At 42.7% G+C, this 20,836-nt stretch overlaps 1 protein-coding gene and 1 pseudogene across 7 annotated transcripts in view; both read right to left on the reverse strand.

The window, feature by feature from the left end:
* The window catches only part of ZMYM5 (zinc finger MYM-type containing 5), a 43,320-nt gene that overhangs the window by 14,390 nt on the left and 8,094 nt on the right, over positions 1 to 20,836 (reverse strand). For all 7 annotated transcript variants that reach the window (XR_011378894.2, XM_008259940.5, XM_008259941.5 and 4 more), the window contains 2 exons: positions 13,949 to 14,437; positions 13,616 to 13,709 (listed from right to left, as the gene is read on the reverse strand). Coding sequence is in view for 6 of the 7 variants with exons in the window: in XM_008259940.5 (XP_008258162.4) it covers positions 13,616 to 13,709; positions 13,949 to 14,437 (583 nt within the window). In the remaining variant the exon portion in view is untranslated. The remainder of the gene's footprint in view (positions 1 to 13,615; positions 13,710 to 13,948; positions 14,438 to 20,836) is intronic.
* LOC149124664 (V-type proton ATPase subunit G 1 pseudogene) lies at positions 644 to 1,265 on the reverse strand (annotated as a pseudogene).

Here is a 20,836-nt window from a genome sequence, read left to right on the forward strand (position 1 = left end):
ATTATACAAGTAACTCATTGCGTTTGCCCTTAGAATAGACATTAAGGCTGGCTGCTGCTTCACACAAGTTACAAGAAACTATTTACTACTTTTTCATACATAAAGCCCCTGACCTTCAGGAAAGCATAGGGGAAAAAATTGTTTAATCCCTTTCTTCAAAGAATTCTGTTTTTCTCTACTAGATCTAAGATAGAAAAAAATCAACAACTGACATATATTTTCCTTGAACTAAAAGGCAGAAGAAAACACATGACATATACTTATTAAATGTCTCTAAGGGGCTAGCACTGTGGCCTCGCGGGTAAAGTTGCTGCCTGCAGTGCTAGCATCCCATATGGGCGCCAGTTCGAGTTCTGGCTGCTCCACTTCCGATCCAGTTCTCTGCTATGGCCTGGGAAAGCAGTAGAAGATGGCCCATGTCCTTCGGCCCCTGCAACCGCGTGGGAGACACAGAAGAAGCTCCTGGCTCCTGGCTTCAGATCAGCGCAGCTCTGACTGTTGCAGCCACCTGGGGAGTGAACCAGTGGATGGAAGTCTTCTCTCTGTCTCTACCTTTCTCTGTAATTCTTTCAAATAAATAAAGTAAATCTTTTAAAATAAATAAATATCTCTAAGAAATATGAAGTAAAAAGATGAACTCTTTGGATAAGTACAAAGTCTGTACAAAGAAGCTAACAGGTGAAGGGTCCTCCTATGAAACACACATAAATAACTTAATGCCTTTTCATGAGGGCAGAGCATGAGCTTTGCTGAAGCTTCATTCTCCATGGGAGAATCTAAAACACCCACCCGTGGGACAAGTGCAGCTTTCTTTTATCTAAGGCAAAGAGGTTACCCAAGACTTCATCCTTGTTCTGCTGGAAGTAGGTCTCGAGGATGGCCATCTTCTCCTGGGTCTCCATCTCTAACTTCACTGCTGCAACTGCCATGGAATCCCAGAGCCACAGCTTCTTTGGCCTTGAACTCTTTCTTCCTCTGCAGGTGGTACTGTTCAATTTCAGCCTGTGGTTCTTCATTGGTCTGTTTCAGTCTCTGATTCTTAGGCTTGTGGACCCCCGACACCTTCTCTGTCACTGACTTCTCGGCCTACAGCAGCTGCTGGATCCCCTGCAACTGACTGGCCATGGCAACTGGCACTCTGGAAACCCATAGAAGTGGCCTAAACCGACTCCACAACTCCTCAGGTCACCTGACCCACCCACCCAGCAAACTGCATCTGTGCCTCCACTAAAACTCTTAAAAGTGCCTTTGCTTAATCAGAGAAATAAATGACCAGGAGCATTGTCATAGTGGAGATAGACTCTTTGGTGATGTTTTCTCAAGCATTTGTGTTAAAATAAAAGCTTTGGCTAACTTTCTCAAGATACTCTCAGAATAATCAGATGCTATCATGCTCTGCTGTCATGATCTCTGCTCTTGACTGGACCTCCTTATCTTGCTGGCTATTGCTTTGTCTTCAGGATCACACTGTCACATCTCCTTTTCCAATTCTTCAAACAAATTCTTCAGGATCTTGATTGTATTTATTTAAAATGTCCATTGAAAGTGATGCTCCTGTCTGCAGCTGATCAAGACACAACAATTTTGGTATCAAGCATCAAGTTGGCTCATACTGAGTTGTCTATAGTATTTACTACTGTTTCTGATGTTAGTCAATTAGGGCATAAACAACATTAAATTTTTCCTTACAAATTGATGTGGGTAGTCTTTCTTGCAGGGCTTTATCTTCAGGATTGCCCCATTCCATCATAGCATGAGTTATTTTCATGATAAATCAATAAACTGCTAATTTCTTTAGGGCATTATCCCCATAAACTTCTCAGAAATCATCAATGATTTCACTGTTATTCCACCCAAGATTCACCATAAACTTCATGCTTGCTCTTGCTTCAATTTTAGCAGAATTCATATTGCTTTGATAAGGGTTTTTCTCAAACCTCTTATTTTTTTTAGTGTTTCAAACTGGATCCTGTTGTGACATATTAGTACAAGTTCATTGGTGCAAAACATTGAAATTCATGTATAGTTTTCTCATAATATGCATTTTTTCATAAACTTCCTGAAGACATTTTATATAAATGTGAAGCACACAGCAACTAATGTAAGCTACTCTGGGGAAGCTAAGACTTTAATTATAACAACAACAAAATAGCTGCCACCATATTCTAGAAGTTTCCTAGTAAGAATTGATTAATTTTACATGTTTTACATGTTAACAGCACACAAAAACAATCTAGGGTTATAATAAGACTACTTTTTACTATGATATTTTCAAGTTAAAGAGAAAAAAATAAAAATAGGAGCTGGCAATGTAGCATAGTGGGCTGAGCCTCTGCCTATGGTGCTGCATCCCCCATGGGTGCCAGTTCCAGTCCTCGCTGCTCCTCTTCCAATCCAGCTCTCTGCTGATGGCCTGGGAAAGCAGTGGAGATGGCCCGAGTGCCTGGGCCCCTGTACCCACATGGGAGACAAAGAGGAAGCTTCTGACTCCTGATTGGCCTGGCTCCGGCCATTGTGGCCATCTGGGGAGTGAACAGGTGGAAGGAAGACGTTCTGTCTCTCCGTCTTTCTGTACTTCTGCCTCTCAAATAAAATCTTACATACACACAGACTTAAAAAAGGAAAAAAAAAAAGACTATTCTTTCAACATGTTACTTAATCTTAAAAAAAGAAACCTCAAATATATCTTTGTGATCACCCTTCACATGAAAGTTTTGTTCTCTTTAGAACCCTTTAGTTACATCGTTTGTCCACCAAAACAGACCTTTAGAGAATGCTGTAAATTCACTCATATTTCACACATTATAGAAATTAATTGCTACATATCATAAACATAATTAAGATGTTCTGCATTATTTAGTGCTTTTGATCTGTTACATTTTAAAATCACTATTTCATATCATGACAAAAAATAAACCAGCTTTGAATTAATGAGAAAAAATGATGACAAGAATAAATCAAGGGGCCAGTGCTGTGGTACAACAGGTTAACACCCTGGACTGAAGCACTGGCATCCCACATGGGCGCCGGTTCGAGACTCAGCTGCCCCACTTCTCATCCAGCTCTCTGCTATGGCCTGGGAAAGCAGTAGAAAATGGCCCAAGTCCTTGGACCCCTGCACCTGCATGGGAGACCCAGAAGAGGCTCCTGGCTCCTGATCGGCACAGCTCTGGCTGTTGTGGCCAAATGGGGAGTGAACCATCAGATGGAAGACCTCTCTCTCTCTCTCTGCATCTCCTCTCTCTGTGTAACTCTTTCGAAAAATTAATCTTTAAAAAAAAAAAAAAGAATAAATCAATCCAGGGCCAGTGCTGTGGCACAGGTTAAATCTCTGTATGTAGTGCCAGCATCCTATACGGGTGCCACCTTGAATCTTGGATGCTCTGCTTTCAATCCCTGGTAAAATGCCTGGGAAAGCAGCAGAAGATGATACAGGTGCTTGGACCCCTCTAATCACATAGGAGACCCAGAAGAAGCTCCTGTCTTTGGCCTGGCCTAGCCCTGGCCGTTATACCATTTGGGGAGTGACCCAGTGCATGAAGATCTCTCTATGCGTCTGACAGAACAGTACCTAATGACCGAATATTGTTTTTATAGTTTATCTATCTACACTACATTTTCATGTGGAAAAGCATCTATTTAGGGGGTAGGTGTTTAGCCTGGCAGTTAAGACACCCAGGTCCCTTATCAGAGTACATGGGCTTGATACTCAGCTCCAGCTTCCTGCTAATGAAGACCCTGGGAGGCAGCTGTGATGGCTCAAGGAATCAGAATCCTGCAACCATTGGGAGACCTGGAATGAGTTCCTGGCTTCTGGTCTCAGATCTTGTCCAGTCCTGGCTATTGCAGGTATTTGTGGAGCAAATCAGTAGATATGAGCTCTCTAATAATTTTTTAAGATTTATTTATTTATTTGAAAGGCAGAGTTACAGAAAGGCAGAGGCAGGGGCAGGGGCAGGGGCGGGGCAGGGGGTAGAGAGAGAGAGAGAGAGAGAGTCTTCCATCTGCTGGTTTACTCCCCAGATGGCTACAACTGGTGGAGCTGAGCTGATCCGAAGCCAGGAGCCTCTCCGGGTCACTCAAGTGGGTATAGGAGTCCAAGTGCTTGGGCCATCTTCCACTGCTTTCCCAGGCCGTAGCAGAGAGCTGGATCAGAAGTGGAGCAGCCAGGATTGTAACTGGTGCCCAAATGGGATTCCGGTACTGCAGGTGGCGGCTTTACCTGCTATGCCACAGCACCAGCCACTATAATAATTTAAAATCTGTTTATCCTTATCAACCACTAAATGCACATCAATTCATTCTGGAAGGTGAAAAATGGTTTTGAAAACTGAAGTGGGCCGGCGCTGTGGCTCAATAGGCTAATCCTCCGCCTTGCGGCGCCGGCACACCGGGTTCTAGTCCCGGTCAGGGCGCCGGATTCTGTCCCAGTTGCCCCTCTTCCAGGCCAGCTCTCTGCTGTGGCCAGGGAGTGCAGTAGAGGATGGCCCAAATACTTGGGCCCTGCACCCCATGGGAGACCAGGAGAAGTACCTGGCTCCTGCCATCGGATCAGCGCAGTGTGCTGGCCGCACCACGCCGGCCATGGCGGCCATTGGAGGGTGAACCAACGGCAAAGGAAGACCTTTCTCTCTCTCTCTCTCTCTGTCCACTCTGCCTGTAAAAAATAAAAAAGAAAAGAAAAGAAAACTGAAGTGTAAAAGAAATATATGGCAAAGCTTCTAGTTTTAATACCATTTAATAAAGGTTACATTGCTTGATTAGTTACATGCTATATGTCTTTAAATCACACTGTATCCCATAAATAGGTACAATTGTATCACAATGAAATGTGTAAGTTCTTGGTGGAATATAAAATAGTTTCAAAAATAAAGAACTCAAAAAATTCATGCTTATGTAAACAACTTACATAAGCAAATATGAAAAACTTAAACAACAAGTATCTAAAACTCAGGAAATAATTACAAAACAGTAAAAGAAACAAACTTTTTAATCTTCATTTGCGACGCAGAGAGAAACAGAGACTGAGTGCTCCTTTCTACTGGATCATTCCTCAGATGCTCACAATGACTAAAAATGAGACAGGATTGTGGCAGAAGCAGAAACTTAATCCATGTCTCCCATATGGGTGGCAGGGACACCACTACATAAATCACCATCCTTTGCCTCCTTGGGTCTACACTAGCAGGGATCTAGACTCAGGTGCTGGAGTTGGGTATGGAACCCAAGCACTCCAAGCTGGGATATAGGCATCATTTTAACTACACCAAAGATGCTTTTCAATGGACATTATTTCAAAGTATTCAACACCTTCATTGCTTTTAAGTTGGATACATTTTGCAATATAGAGATCACAAGTTTTTTTATGTTATTTCTCAGGATGAACCCTCAATAAATAAACAGTATTCAGAGTAATAAATGGATGACAGACATGAATTTGAAAAAAGTAATTTAAAAACTCCAGATGTATTTTTGAAAAGTCAACGATACCCAGAAATTAAGATAACATTCTTAGCAAACCTTAAATGCTCTTAGCCCTCAGTGGAGCTTACAATAGGAAAAAAGATCCCTTAAAATGTAAAGAAACTAACTTTTTAATGGTAAAAATTTTTTTGCATTAACCATCTAATGTTTTCAAAACAGCAGTTTTGATTGCAAAAATTATTAGGATCTTTTCAAGATAACTGTCAAACATACAGAGATGTCCACAAGAAATTTTATTTACATTTGGAAAGAACAGAAACCTTAAACAACAATTAAGTCAATCACAAGCACAAAAAGATAATATCTGTCATATGCATATAGGCTCAGTGCTCCCTTGAGATGGAGAATAAGATTTTATACTCTTACTACTTTTAGAAAAGAGAATGTACAAAGCCAAACTATTCCCATAATAATATCAAGATTTATTTGCCCTTTTCCTATTATACCCATTTTCACTAATGCTGTAAGAGCAAAACTGTTGTCAGTGGAACCAAACTGTACTAGTCAATGAAGGTCACTATCATGACACTTGCAAAAAAATGAAGTATAACCTTCGTTTATGGATGTTATTCCAATACCAACAAAAGTAGCAGCCATGCGTTCACCAACCAAGAGTCTGTATTGGGTTTCCTTCTCTCTCCCCATTCTTTCTTTCTATATTTCTTTTTAATACACTGGATTTCTTTGTTTTCTTTTTTTTAAGACTTATTTATTTACTTAAAATTCAGAGTTACACAAGGAGAGGATAGGCAGAGAGACAGAGGTCTTCCATTGGCTGGTTCATTCCCCAATAGGCCGCAAAAACCGGAGCTGCGCCGATTAGAAGCCAGGAGCCCGGAGCTTCTTCCGGGTCTCCCATGTGGGTGCAGGGGCCCAAGGACTTGGGCTATCTTCTACTGCTTTCCCAAGCCATAGCAGAGAGTAGCCGGGTCTGAAAATAGAGCAGCTGGGACTCAAACTGGTGCCCATATGGGATGCTAGCACTGTAGGCAGCAGCTTTACCTTTTAAACCACAACATCCACCCCACCCCCTTTAAAGATTTATTTATTTGAAAGGCAGAGTTACAGAGAGGAAGAGGCAGAGAAAGAAACAGAGAGGTCTTCCATCTGTTGGTTCATTCAAAGGTCAGAGCTGCGCCAATCTGAAGCCAGGAGCCAGAAGCTTCATCTGGGTCCCCAGTGTGGGTGCAGGGGCCCAAGTGTCTGGGCCATCTTCTGCTTTCCTAGCCCATAGCAGAGAGCTAGATAGGAAGTGGAGCAACCGAGTCTCGAACCAGCATCCATATGGAATGCCGGCACTGCAGGTAGCAGCTTTACCTGCTATGCTACAGCACTGGCCACAATACACTGAATTTCAACATTCAGATTTTAACTAGGGTCTTAACAATAATCATGACCCTTCAAATCACTGGCCTTATGACTGAACACGATCTACAGCCACCTTCTTTCCTAGAGTTTGGGTGATTTCAAAGTTCCAACTCTCTGATGACATGCTTTATCCTTCTGGCAACTATTCCCCATTCTGAGTCATGACTTTGTTTTTTAAAAGATTTTATTTATTTATTTGAGAGGTAGAGTTACAGACAGTGAGAGGGATAAAAAGAGAGAAAGGTCTTCCATCTGTTGGTTCACTCCCCAATGGCTGCAACAGTCGGAGCTGTGCAGATCCAAAGCCAGGAGCCAGGAGCTTCTTCCTGGTATCCCATGTGGGTTCAGGGGCCAAAGGATTTGGGCCATCCTCTACTGCTTTCCCAGGCCACAGCAGAGAGCTGGATCGGAACTGGAGTAGCCAGGACTAGAAGTGGCACCCATATGGTATGCAGGCGCTGCTGGTGGAAGATTAACCAAAACCTGCGCCACAGCCCCAGCCCCTGTGTCATGACTTTTTTTTTTTTTTTACCATAAACTTAAGTATGAGCCGAGAGGTTACAAAATAACAACGGCATTTTTAAAAAGGTTTATTTATTTATTTACTTGAAAGTCAGTTACACAGAGAAGAGGAGAAGCAGAGAGAGAGGTCTTCCATCCATTGGTTCACTCCCCAATAGGCCACAACGGCCGGAGTTGTGCCGATCTGAAGCCAGGAGTTTCTTCCGGTTCTCCCAAGCAGCTGCAAGGGCCCAAGGACTTGGGCCATCTTTTACTGCTTTCCCAGGACATAGAAGGAAGCTGGATCAGAAGTACAGCATCTGGGTCTCAAATCGGCACCCATATGGGATTATGGGATACTCGCGCTTCAGGCGAGTGTGTCAATCCATTGCACCACAGCGCCAGCCCCACAAGGGCTTTTTTTTTTTTTTTTTTTTTTTTTTTTTTTACAGGCAGAGTGGACAGAGAGAGAGAGAGAGACAGAGAGAAAGGTCTTCCTTTGCCATTGGTTCACCCTCCAATGGCCGCTGCGGGCGGCACGCTGCAGCCGGTGCACTGCGCTGATCGAAAAGGCAGGAACCAAGTGCTTCTCCTGGTCTCCCATGCGGGTGCAGGGCCCAAGCACTTGGGCCATCCTCCACTGCATTCCCGGGCCATAGCAGAGAGCTGGCCTGGAAGAGGGGCAACCGGGACAGAATCCGGCGCCCCGACCGGGACTAGAACTGAGTGTGCCAGCGCCGCTAGGCGGAGGATTAGCCTATTGAGCCACAGCGCTGGCCTAAGGGCATTTTTAATACTCAGAAAATTCTAAGGATTTAAGTCTCCATCACAGGGCAAAAGACAATCAAATCATTTTGATTTAAGACACATGAGTATGTCATAATTTTGTATAATAAACTAGAAGCCATTGGTAAAGAAACTGTTTCATGCAAAATACTATGCTTATCTTACGGAAAAGTAGAAAAAGCACTTACACAAATCATTGCGTTGTAAGCTGCATTACTGCATAGCTGTTTTTCATGAAATACCACTTTTAATGGATAAAATGATAAACTATAGCTATTGGGACACATTTTCTTGAAAATAAACTAAAGGAACCTATCACTTCAAGAAAATTAACAGTATTTTTGTTCATGAGAAAATTTGGCTTTACAGTGAAAATAAAATTTTTGAAAACTTGCATCTACTATTGTTTCACAGTTCCCTTTTTTTAAAAAATTTTTTTATTTGACACTGAGTTATAGACAGTGAGAAAGGTCTTCCTTCTGTTGGTTCACTCCCCAGTGGCTGCTACGGCCGGTGCTGCGCCAATCTGAAGCCAGGAGTCAGGTATTTCTTCCTGGTCTCCCATGCAGCTGCAGGGGCCCAAACACTTGGACCATCCTCCACTGCCCTCCCTGGCCACAACAGAGAGCTGGACTGGAAGAGGAGCAACTGGGACTAGAACCCGACACTCATATGGGATGCCAGCGCCGCAGGCGGAGGATTAACCAAGTGAGCCACGGCGCTGGCCCCTCACAGTTCCCTTAAAGTGTCAACATTTAAAAGGCCTACAGAGGCCGGCGCCACGGCTCACTAGGCTAATCCTCCGCCTTGCGGCACCGGCACACGGGGTTCTAGTCCCAGTCGGGGTGCCGGATTCTGTCCTGGTTGCCCCTCTTCCAGGCCAGCTCTCTGCTGTGGCCCGGGAGTGCAGTGGAGGGTGGCCGGATCAGCGCAGTGCGCCAGCCGGCAGCCGCGGTGGCCATTGGAGGGTGAACCAACGGCAAAGGAAGACCTTTCTGTCTGTCTGTCTCTCTCACTGTCCACTCTGCCTGTCAAAAATAAATAAATAAATAAATAAAAGGTCTACAGAACTCAGTGAAACAGTACGTACAATGTTATTAAAGCATAAATCCATTAACAGGTAAATGGGTTTTAATAGCCTACAAAAAGTTCATTAAGCAGTTTCAGATCCCACATTTAAAAGACTTTTAAACACTGTCTGATTGGTGATGTTCAAAACAAAATTACCCATAACTATTTAAACAAGGGGCAGGTGCTGTTGCATGATGGGTAAACACGCCGCCTGCCGCCAACTTGTATAGGTGCCAGTTGGAGTCTTGGCTGTTCCACTTCCAATCAACTCTCTGCTATGGCCCGAGAAAGCAGAAGATGGTCCAAAAATCCTTGGGCCCCTGCATCCACTTGGGAGACCCAGAAGAAGCTCCCGGCTCCTGGCTTCAGATCAGTGCAGCTCCACCACTGCTGCCATTTGGGGAGTGAACTAGCACTCTGTCTGCCTTTCAAATGAATAAATCTTAAAAAAAAAAAAAACTAAATTAAACAGACTATAAAAATAGTGCTCTCTTCTCCAATCAGATAACTATGTGAGGCCAGATCTTATCATTCTTCCAAACACCGTAAGTCATAAAAACACCGCAAAAAGATAGCAATTTTCACTTGTTTTAATTTTTCAGTATAAGACGATCAACATAAAAAGTTTTAAAATACAGTTCTTTGATTTAAAGGCAAAATTCATGGTAGAAAGTTGGAGGGGCTAGAGTTGTGACTTTACTGGCCACAACTTAAGCCACCACCTGTGACACCAGCATCTCACATGGGCACTGGTTCGAGTTCCGGCCTTTCCACTTCCAATCCAGCTCCCTGCTAATGTGCCTGGGAAAGCAGTAGGAGATGGACTAAGTACTTGGGTCCCTGTACCAATGTGGAAGACCCAGATGAAGCTTCTGGTTTCTGGCTTCGTCCTGGCCCAGAATGGCTATTGTGGCCATTTAAGGAGTTAACCAGTGGAGGGAAGATCTCTCTATCTCTCTTTCTCTCTCTGTAACTCTGACTTTCAAATAAAATAAATTTTTAAAAAAGATTTATTTATGGGGCCAGTGCTGTGGTGCAGCAGGTAATGCCGCCACCTGTAGTGCCAGCATCCTATAAGGGAGCTGGTTTGAAACCCAGCTACTTCACTTCAGATCCAGCTCTCTGTTATGGCTTGGGAAAGCAGTGGAGGACAGCCCAAGTCCTTGGGCCCCTGCACTTGTATGGGAGACCCAGGGGAGGCCTCCTGGCTTCCGGCTTCGGATTGGCGCAGTTCCAGACATTGTGGCCGGTTGGGGGGTGTGAGGCAGCAGATGGAAGACCTCTCTCTCTGCTTCTCCTTCTTTTTCTGTGTAATTCTGACTTTCAAAGGAAAAAAAAAAGATTTTTTATCTATTTGAAAGTAAGAGTTACACGGAGAGAGGAGAGACAGAGAAAGAGAGGTCTCCCATCCATTGGTTTATTCCCGAGTTGGCTGCAATGGCCAGAGCTGTGCAGATCCAAAGCTAGGAACCAGGAGCTTCTTCCAGGTCTCCCATGTGGGTGCAGGGGCCCAAGGGCTTGGGTCAACTTCCACTGCTTTCCCATGCCATAGCAGAGAGCTGGATCAAAATAGAGCAGCTGGGTCTTGAACAGGTGCCAATATGGGATGTTGGCACTGCAGGTGATGGCTTTACCCACTACACCACAGTGCCAGCCCCATAAAATAAATCTTCAAAATATAAAATACAAGTTGGAAACTAGAGACACCTATTAGCTTCTAATGAGGTTTTTTTTTTTAAAAAAATGTGAGAACAATGTCATTGTCTTCATGGTTTTTGAAAATAGCTATATTTCATTAAAAATGTTACGCATGTAATCACAATAATTCCTGTTAAATAAATGCTTGTAAAATTTCTTAAGTTTTAATTAAAAAAATTTTTTTTTCATTTTTATTTATTTGAAAGGCAGAATAATAGAGAAAAAAAGAGGCATCTTCTCTCTACTGATTCACTCCTCAAATGCCCCCTAACAGCAAAGGTAGACTAGGTTGAAGCCAGGAGCCAGGAACTTCCTCGAGTCTCCCAAGTGAGTGGCAGAAACCCAAGTAATCTGCTGCCTTCCAGGCACATTGGCAGGAAGCTGAATCAGAAGATGCAGGCAGAACTGAATCCCAAGCACTCCAAATGGGGTTTGTGTGTCACAGAGGCAGCTTAACTGATGCATAAAGACATCTTCCTCAGCTTTGTTAATGTATGTATTATTAATAAACATAAACAAAACAATCTTTTGAATTTTCAATCATTTTAAGAGTGAAACTTAAGAATACAAAGTTTGAGAAGCACCTTAAGGAAACAATAAAAATGTTAGATATTTAGTGTAGTTTCTAAAAGTTGAAAACCATGTGAATGCTTCAAAAAAACGTAGTGGAATGGGTACCTCATCCAAACCTTACACTTAATACTTTTTTTTTTTTTTAAATTTTTAAGTGTTTACAGTGAGAGAAATGCACAGGTGAGGACTTTAATTAGGGGAGAGAGAAGTCTAGAAGCTAAGATGGGTCCATACCAGGCAGAGAGCCGGCTGCGTGCCACATGGAACAAGAATGCAGGCAGGAAAGCAGACAGTGGGTGGTCAGAAGCCATGTGCCCATGGGACAACACACTTATACTTTTAAAACAATACAAAAGATTAAAATTTAGATTAAGTAAAACAGCTGGACTCCAAAGTATATATAAGTTTTTTTTTTTTTTTTTTTTTTTTACAGAGTTAGATAGTGAGAGAGAGAGAGAGACAGAAAGGTCTTCCTTCCGTTGGTTCACTCCCCAAATGGCCGCTACGGCTGGCACACTGCGCTGATCCAAAGCCAGGAACCAGGCGCTTCCTCCTGGTCTCCCATGCAGGTGCAGGGCCCAAGCACTTGGGCCATCCTCCACTGCCTTCCCGGGCCACACAGCAGGACTGGAAGAGGAGCAACTGGGACAGAACCAGCGCCCCAACCAGAACTAGAACCCGGGGTGCCGGCGCCACAGGCGGAGGATTAGCCTAGTGAGCCACAGTGCCGGCCAATATACATAAGTTCTAAAATTATATTTTTAAAAACCTCAGAAATGAAAAACAAAGTAAATTAATATTTTAACAGTAGTCACTTCTAATTACTAGAGTGACAATATTTTCTTATTTCTAATGAATCATATAGTATTACCATAACCAAAGGAAAAGATTAATTTGAAAGTAAAAAAAAAATCATCATTTTATATAAGCAATGACAGTGATTAGGTTCTTAGAAGAGGGAAAGAGAGATCTTTCATCTGCTGGTTCACTCCCCAAATGCCCACAACAGCAGCCTGGGCAGGTCCAAGCTGAAGCCAGGAGCCAGAAACTTTACTTGGCTCTCCAATGTGGGTATCAGGAATCCAAGTACTTGGGCCATCATTCATCTGCTGCCTTCCAGGTACTGTGCTACAGGATGTGGGGGTCTCAAGCAGCAGCTTAACATGCTATACCACAATGCCCACTCAGTTCTATCACTTAATGGTTTAAAAAAAATAAAATAAAAGGATCACACATAAGTCATGAAAAAGCTGCAAGGAACTGCTAATCCTTAACTTGTTATATTCTAATTTTATCAGAACAAGACTATCCAATAAGTTTTAAAATAAAGTTCTTGGGCCTGGCGCCTTGGCGTAGTAGGTTAATCCTCTGCCTGTGGTGCTGGCATCCCATATGGGCGCTGGTTCCAGTCCCGGCTGCTCCTCTTCCAATCCAGCTCTCTGCTATGGCCTGAGAAAGCAGTAGAAGGCGGCCCAGGTCCACTTGGGAGACCGGGAAGAAGCACCTGGTTCCTGGCTTTGAATCGGCGCAGCTCCGGGCATTTGGAAAATGAACCAACGGAAAGATGACCTTTCTCTGTCTCTTCTTCTCATTGTCTGTAACTCTACCTCTCAAATAAATATATAAAATCTTTAAAAAAAAAAAAGATTAAAAAAAAGAAGCTAGGAGCTTTTTCCGGGTCTCCCAAGCGGGTGCAGGGGCCCAAGGATTTGGGCCATCTTCTGCTTTTCTAGGCAGTAGCAGAGAGCTGGATCAGAAGTTGAGCAGCCGGGACTTGAACCAGCACCCATACGGAATGCCAGCACTGCAGGTGACAGCTTTACCTGCTACAAGATTCATCTTTTAACCCTACAATTTTAATATTAAGATAAAGGACATTTTCAAGGGTAATGATAGCAGTTCAGAGTTCTCAGTTAAAAACTTTAGATGTAAATCACGTTGGATAAAATAAACTCCCAAAATTTTGGAGATGAAGTAGACTACACAGTTTTATTAAGTAAAATATTCTATCTTAATAGGAATATCAAGAGAAATAAAACATTTCACATATAAATAAAATTGATGAGTACTAAAAAGAATACTTGAAAGTTTATTCTCTTGACACAGAAGAAAAATGGTATCACTAACTGCTTACCAGGATTATGATGAGTTGCAAATCCTCCACTCTGAGATACATCTCCTGCCACATTCATTCTACCAGGATTAAAAGGTCCTACTCCAGTCTTGGTCTGTGAAGTTAAAGATGGGGTGTATGTTTGTATATTAACACCAAAACTACTTGACTGAAGTCCTTTAGCGACATCTCCCAAGTTGGTATTCTAGAGTGATGTTATATGTGTAATCATTAAGTTCATATCTCGCCCAGCATTCACAGACCTTATGCCTGTTTCTAAGGTAGTAACATTAGTAAGAGGTATTTCAGAGTTGCTTCTGTAGTGATAACACTATTACCCATTCCTGCATTTACCTTACTTCTTGAAAGTCTGGAAGTGGAGAAATTCAAATCTTTGTTTTTAGTGCCAAGAAGTCCCCATTCAATAAAATTGGAAGACCTTTTCTCTTCCCCTCCAGGTGTTTCTAGTATGTCCTCTTCATCATCAATAACAATTGTCTCACATGTATTTCCCTTTTGAGAGGCCAAATCTCTTGAGGAGGGAAGAATTAGAGAATAATTTCCTTGTGGCTTTTCATTTTTTGATGATGTAAATATAACGGTTCTTTTGTCAGCTACTACTGAAGCAGAAACTGAAGGAGGTTGTATAGATTCAATAAATACAACATCATCATCATTATCTTCCACTGATGAGCATCTACTAATTAAAGGATTAGCTGGGTCACCAAATACATTTCCTGTGTCCAGGAGACTAGATGCCATGGCTGTATTCCCTAATAAAGCAAGAGTCTGTTCAGTCAATTTTAATCCTCCCACCAAGGATTTATCCATGCCAAAGAAAACCTGTAAGAGACAGAGAAAAGAAAACAAAGTTCTAGTACAATGTCTTTGGAACAATAAACTTTTTTTTTTTTTTTGAAGATTTTATTTATTTATTTGAAAGGCAGAGTTACAGAGAGAGAGAGGGAGAGACAGAGATAATGGACTTCCATCCACTGGTATACTTCCCAAATGGCCACCAAGGCTGGATCTGGGCCGATCCGAAGCCAGGAGCCAGAAGCTTCTTCTGGGTCTCTCGCACAGGTGCAGGGGCCCAAGCACTTGGGCCATCTTCTACTGCTTTCCCAGGCTATAAGCAGAGAGTTAGATTGGGAGAAGAGCATCCAGGACACGAACCAGCACCCATATGGGATGCCAGAGCTGCAGGAAGAGGCTTAGCCTACTACACCACAGCACTGGCCTCCCAAATAAACTTTTAAAGTCTCTACTGATACTCATCCTTTCTTCTCTCTCATTAATCATTTAAGGTTTACTTCTATGAAGTTTGATGGAAATTATTTATTCAATTTTTGGTAGTACAAAAAAACAAACAAACAAACAAAAAAAACAATCACCCTGGGCCCAGAGCTGTGGCATAGCAGGTAAAGCCACCACCTGAGGTGCTGGCATCCCATATGGATGCCGGTTCAAGTCCTGGATGCTCCATTTCCAATCCAGCTCCCTGCTAAGGTGCCTAGGAAAGCACTGGAAGATGACCCAAGAGCTTGGGCCCCTCTGCCCATGGTGAAGACCCAGAAGAAGCTCATGCAGCTGTTTGGGAAGTGAACCAGCGGATGAAGATTCAGTCTCTCTCTCTCTCTCTCTCTCTCTCTCATTCTGTAACTCTGCCTTTCAAATAAATAAGCAATTTTTTAAAAAAAAAATTCATTTTAATTGATAATAGCTATAGCCATACAATTTAAGACTTTTTATTTATTTATTTGAGAGGTAGAGTTACAGAAAGAGGGAGGGAGAGAGAGATAGCGAGAAGGGTCTTTCATCTGGTTCACTCCCCAAATGGCCACAAAGGCTGGGGCTGGGCTGATCTGAAGCCAGGAGCTTCTTCCAGGTCTCACATGTGGGTGCAGGGGCCTAAGGACTTGGACCATCTTCTACTGCCTTCCTAGGCCATAGCAGAGAGCTGGATTGGAAGTGGAGCAGCCAGGACTAGAACCAGTGCCCATATGGGATGCCAGTGCTGCAGGCAGAGGCTTAGCCTACTACACCACAGTACTGGCCCTGTAATTTATTAACATGTGCTATCCCATTAATTATTTTAACTACTTAAATAAGACAGGAACTATTATTTTCCCATTTTATCAATGAGAATATTAAGAATCTGAAGAAAATAAATGTGCTTGTCTCCATTGCTAGCAACAATAGTCGATTCAAATCCAAGAAATCTAACTCTAGAACATATTTTAATTACTACGTTTTATGCAATTAATGTGGAAAACAAATTTAAACTTCTATATCCCTTATTAACATGAGCCAAATCATTAAAACAATAAAATCAACATTCAACCAAAAATATTTTTAAAGATTAGGAAATAAAGAATCTAAGGGCCACTTTAAAAGAAGGTCTGAAAAAGATGCATTAAAAAAATTGGGATCATATACAGCTATCTGCTATGGCCTGGGAAAGCAGTGGAAGATGGCCCAAGTGCTTGGGCCCCTGAACCCACATGGGAGTCACGGAGGAAGCTCCTGGCTCCTGGCTTCAGATCAGCACAGCTCTGGCTGTTGTGGCCAATTGGGGAGTGAGCCATTGGATGGAAGACACCTCTCTCTCTCTCTCTCTCTCTCCCTCCCTCCCTCCCTCCCTCTCTGCCTTTCCTCTCCCTGTGTAACTCTGACTTTCAAATAAATAAATAACTTTTAAAAAAAAATTGGGATCATAGTTAATATTCATTATGCTTATCAGATTGATTTTCAAAAGAACAAGGAAATAATCTGATCTAAATAAAATGAGTAATAAAACATAAGGGAGTCATTATGTTGTAGTGGATTAAACCACTGCTTGGGATGCCCATGCCCACCTCCAATCCAGCTCATGTGCATGGGAAGTAGATGATAGTTCACATACTTGCTACTCTGCTACCCACCATGGCAGACCCAGATGGAGTTTGTGGCTCCTGGCGTTGACCTGGCCTCACCCCCACATGCTTCAGGAATTGTCAGAGTGAACCAGTGGATGGGAGCTCTCTCTGGCTCTCTAATAATTAATTTAAAATATATAAGGGGGATAGTGCTGTGGCACAGAGGGTTAAGCTGCTATCTGCAGAGCTGGCACCCCATATGGGTGTAGGTTCAAGTGCAGGCTGCTTCACTCTGTGCTAATGCACCTCAGAAAGCAGTGGAGGGTGGCCCAAGTCCTTGGGCCCTTGCACCCACAATGGAGACCAAGAGGAAGCTCCTAGCTCCTAGGTGCTGGCTTCAGCCTGGCCCAGCCCCGTCCATTGTGACCATTTGGGGAATGGACCAGCAGATAGAAGATCTCTCTCTCCTTCTCTAACTCTGCTTTTCAAATAAATAAATAAACTTTATATATATATATGTATATACATATGTTTGTGTGTATACATATATATATTATAGGGGTGTTTTCTAATAATTTCAAGAAAAGAGCTACAACTGACTCCACAATATCCTCTTATGACCACTAACATCCTATTTTAGTCCTTAACAGAAAGGGTATTTTAAAAAAATGCATAGCTTTACTGAGATATAATTCACAAATTATATAACTTATCCATTTAAAGTGTACAATCCAATGGTTTTTAGTATATTCAGAGTTGTGTAACCATTACAACATTCCATTTTAAAGCATTTTTATCCTCAAGAAAGAAAATGCTATAACTATTACCAATTATTCCCAATCTCTTACTTCCCCCTTTACCACCCCACCCTCTGCCACACTCACTTACCTACTGTCTCATGTATTTGCCTACTAGAAAGAGCATTATCTTTTTTTTTTTTTTTTTTTTTTTTTTGTGACAGGCAGAGTGGACAGTGAGAGAGAGAGAGACAGAGAGAAAAGTCTTCCTTTTGCCGTTGGTTCACCCTCCAATGGCTGCCGCGGCCAGCGCACTGCAGCCAGTGCACCGCACTGATCCGAAGCCAGGAGCCAGGTACTTATCCTGGTCTCCCATGGGGTGCAGGGCCCAAGTACTTGGGCCATCCTCCACTGCACTCCCTGGCCATAGCAGAGAGCTGGCCTGGAAGAGGGGCAACCGGGACAGAATCCGGCACCCCGACCAGGACTAGAACCCGGTGTGCCGGCGCCGCAAGGCAGAGGATTAGCCTATTGAGCCGCGGCGCCGGCCAAAAGAGCATTATCTTATACACTAAGTTCACTGAAGCCATCTACCTCTGAAAGATGTACTCACTTTTTTAAAATCCCAGATTAAAAACAATTCCTAAAAAAAAATCAATTTCTGATTTAACCACTTACTAAATTCCATAAACCCAAGACAACAACTTTAATTATTTCTATAATTTTACAAAACAAAAATAGTTAGTGTTGAGCCAACTAACTGGCACGAGGAAAACTACTTCACCTCTTTGTTTTACTTTTTTTTTTTTTTTTGACAGGCAGAGTTAGAGAGAGTGAGAGAGACAGAGAGAAAGGTCTTCCTTCCATTGGTTCACTCCCCAAATGGCCGCTACAGTCGGTGCACTGCGCTGATCTGAAGTCTGGAGCCAGGTGTTTCCTCCTGGTCTCCTATGCAGGTGCAGGGCCCAAGCCTATTAACTAAGGATAACTAAGGATACTGTACGACTCTGAGGAGCGGCATTTTGGCCTAGTGCTTAAGCTGCCAGTTAGGATGCTATGTCCCACATCTTTCCACTCTGGCTCTTAACTCCAGCTTCCTGCAAATGTAGACTTTGGGAAATGGTGACGGCTCAAGTGATTGAGTCCCTGCCACTCACATGGGAAACACAGACTAAATTCTGGCTCCTGGTTTTGGCATCCCTCCTGGCTTTGCAATATTTGGGGAGTGAAGAACCAAGGTATGGTAGCTTGTCTTTAAAAAAAAAAAAAAAAAGATTTATTTATTTATTCGAAAGTCAGAGTTAGAGAGAGAGAGAGAGAGAGAGAGATCTTCCATCCACCAGTTCACTCCCCAATTGGCCACAACAGCTGGAGCTGTGCGGATCTGAAGCCAGGAGCCAGGAGCTTCCTCTGGGTCTCCCACATGGGTGCAGGAGCCCAAGGGCTTGGGCCATCCTCCACGGCCTTCCCGGGCCACAGCAGAGAGCTGGACTGGAAGAGGAGCAACCGGGACTAGAACCCGGCGCCCATATGGGATGCCAGCGCCACAGGTGGAGAATTAACCAAGTGAGCCATGGCACTGGCCCCTTGGGCCATCTTGTATTGCTTTCCCAGGCCACAGCAGAGAGCTGTATCGGAAGTGGAGCCCATACGGGATGCTGGCACTGTGGGTGGTGGCTTTATCGGCTACGCCACAGTGCTGGCCCCATATATATGCTTTTTTAAAATAAGTACCTTCATGAAGATCACTTAAAAAAAAAAAAGATTTATTTGAAAGGCATAGTTACAGAGAGGGAGGGACAGACACAGAGATCTTCCATCCACCGTTTCACTCTCCAAATGGCTACAGCAGCCAGGGCTGAGCCAGGCTGAAACCAGGAGCCCAGTAACTTCATCCACATTTCCTCTGTAGGTGGCAGGGGCCCAAGTACTCAGGCCACCCTCCACTACCTTTCCAAGTGCCTTAGCAGGAAGCTGGATCAGAAAGAGAGCAGCCAGGACTCAAACTGGCACCCTGTATGGGATGCTGGCATTGCAGGTGGCAGCCTAACCTGCTGTATCACAATGTGGGCCCCCTCTAATAGTTTTTGAAATCTGAAATATACACATACAACTCAGGGCTTATTAATTTTCCTTTCTAAAACTTAATTTTTCTTTTTTAATTTGAGATGCAAAGAAGGAAAATAGCAAGCTCCCATCTGCAGGTTCATACCCCAAATGTCCACATTAGTCCCCAGCTGTGGCTGCAGCTAGGAGCCAGGAACTTAATTACCTGAACCATTACTGCCACCTTCCTAGGGTATGCATCAGCAGAAAACTGGAATCAGAAACCAGAGGTAAGTACCAAACCTAGGCACTCTGATATGGGGTGCAGGCATCAAGTGGCAGCTTAACCACTAATCCAAATGCCCACTCCTTTAATTAAGCATTTATCTAGTCTTCTTGTGGTATCTTATTTACTCATACATTGTAACTATTTAATGTTTAATTGAAAATCTGCACCTAGGCCAGTACATAATTATGTTACCATTATACAGAAAGTTAGCTTGAAATCCAAGAGACAGTTAAATACAAATCATCTCCAGGGAATAAGTAACAACCTTGTAAAGTTAACGGGACATTTAATTAGGGATGAGGAGTTAACTCTAAAACAATATAAAGGTACTTTGCCCTATTGTCTTTAATTCTCTTCTGGTAGACCACTTTCCAGTAAAACCTCATAGTTGTTTTATTCTCCTGAAGATAGTTCCGTGTTCTATGGCATCTGGACTTACACAACCCAGAACTAAGATTTTTATTAATATACTATCAGCATTGCCCTTTAAGTTCAATGCTATCATTCTGAAGGTACTAACAAATACATTAAAACAGGAGAAATAATCATCTGAACTACCACCACAAATAGCAAGACAAACACTGTAGTGCTTAGGTACAAAATTACTCTCTAGAAATCTACTGCCTGATATAGATTAAGATGGCAGACTGATCACACATAGAAGTTTCACTCCTTTCTAATCTCCCTTAAATAGTAAAGACCCTACCCACAAAGATTAAGAAATAAAAGCAACAAAATGCTATAAGTGGAAGATGAAGGAGTGGTTAACCAACTCAGCTGACCTGAGATAGCCAAGCTCTATGGGAATGATGGAACAAGCTGAAAAATACCCTGATATGCACTGCAGAATCCTCAAGACAAAGGAACCTGTAGCATCAGATATCCTTGAAACAGATCATGTAGTTGGCTACATGATAAATGGCTGCTACTGGGTTATATATTTCCTATACTATGCTTTTTATAGTAATTTTAGTGTACTACTTCAACTTCTAGAAAAAAAATTAACAGAATGCTATGTTATGCCAGCAGTGGTCACAAGACTCATGTTTACGTTACCTCCTGATTGCACCAACAGCCTAAAATGAGTGATTGACTTACATCATCTAAGTTTGTTTAACTGCACTCTGCAATGTTAGCACAACAATGAGACTGCCTAATGACACATTTCTCATAGCATATCTTTGTCATTAATCAAGGACTGAATGTTTGTCTTGGGTTCACCAAGTACCAATACCTCACAAATTAAATGTGTCCTCTCCTATTTCATTTCCAGAATTGGCATCTGGACCCTTATCTTCTAGGCAACAGAATC

The sequence above is a fragment of the Oryctolagus cuniculus genome, chromosome 9 (assembly GCF_051225735.1).
Source record: "Oryctolagus cuniculus isolate XC-2025 breed Fujian yellow rabbit chromosome 9, ASM5122573v1, whole genome shotgun sequence".
NCBI lineage: Eukaryota > Metazoa > Chordata > Mammalia > Lagomorpha > Leporidae > Oryctolagus > Oryctolagus cuniculus.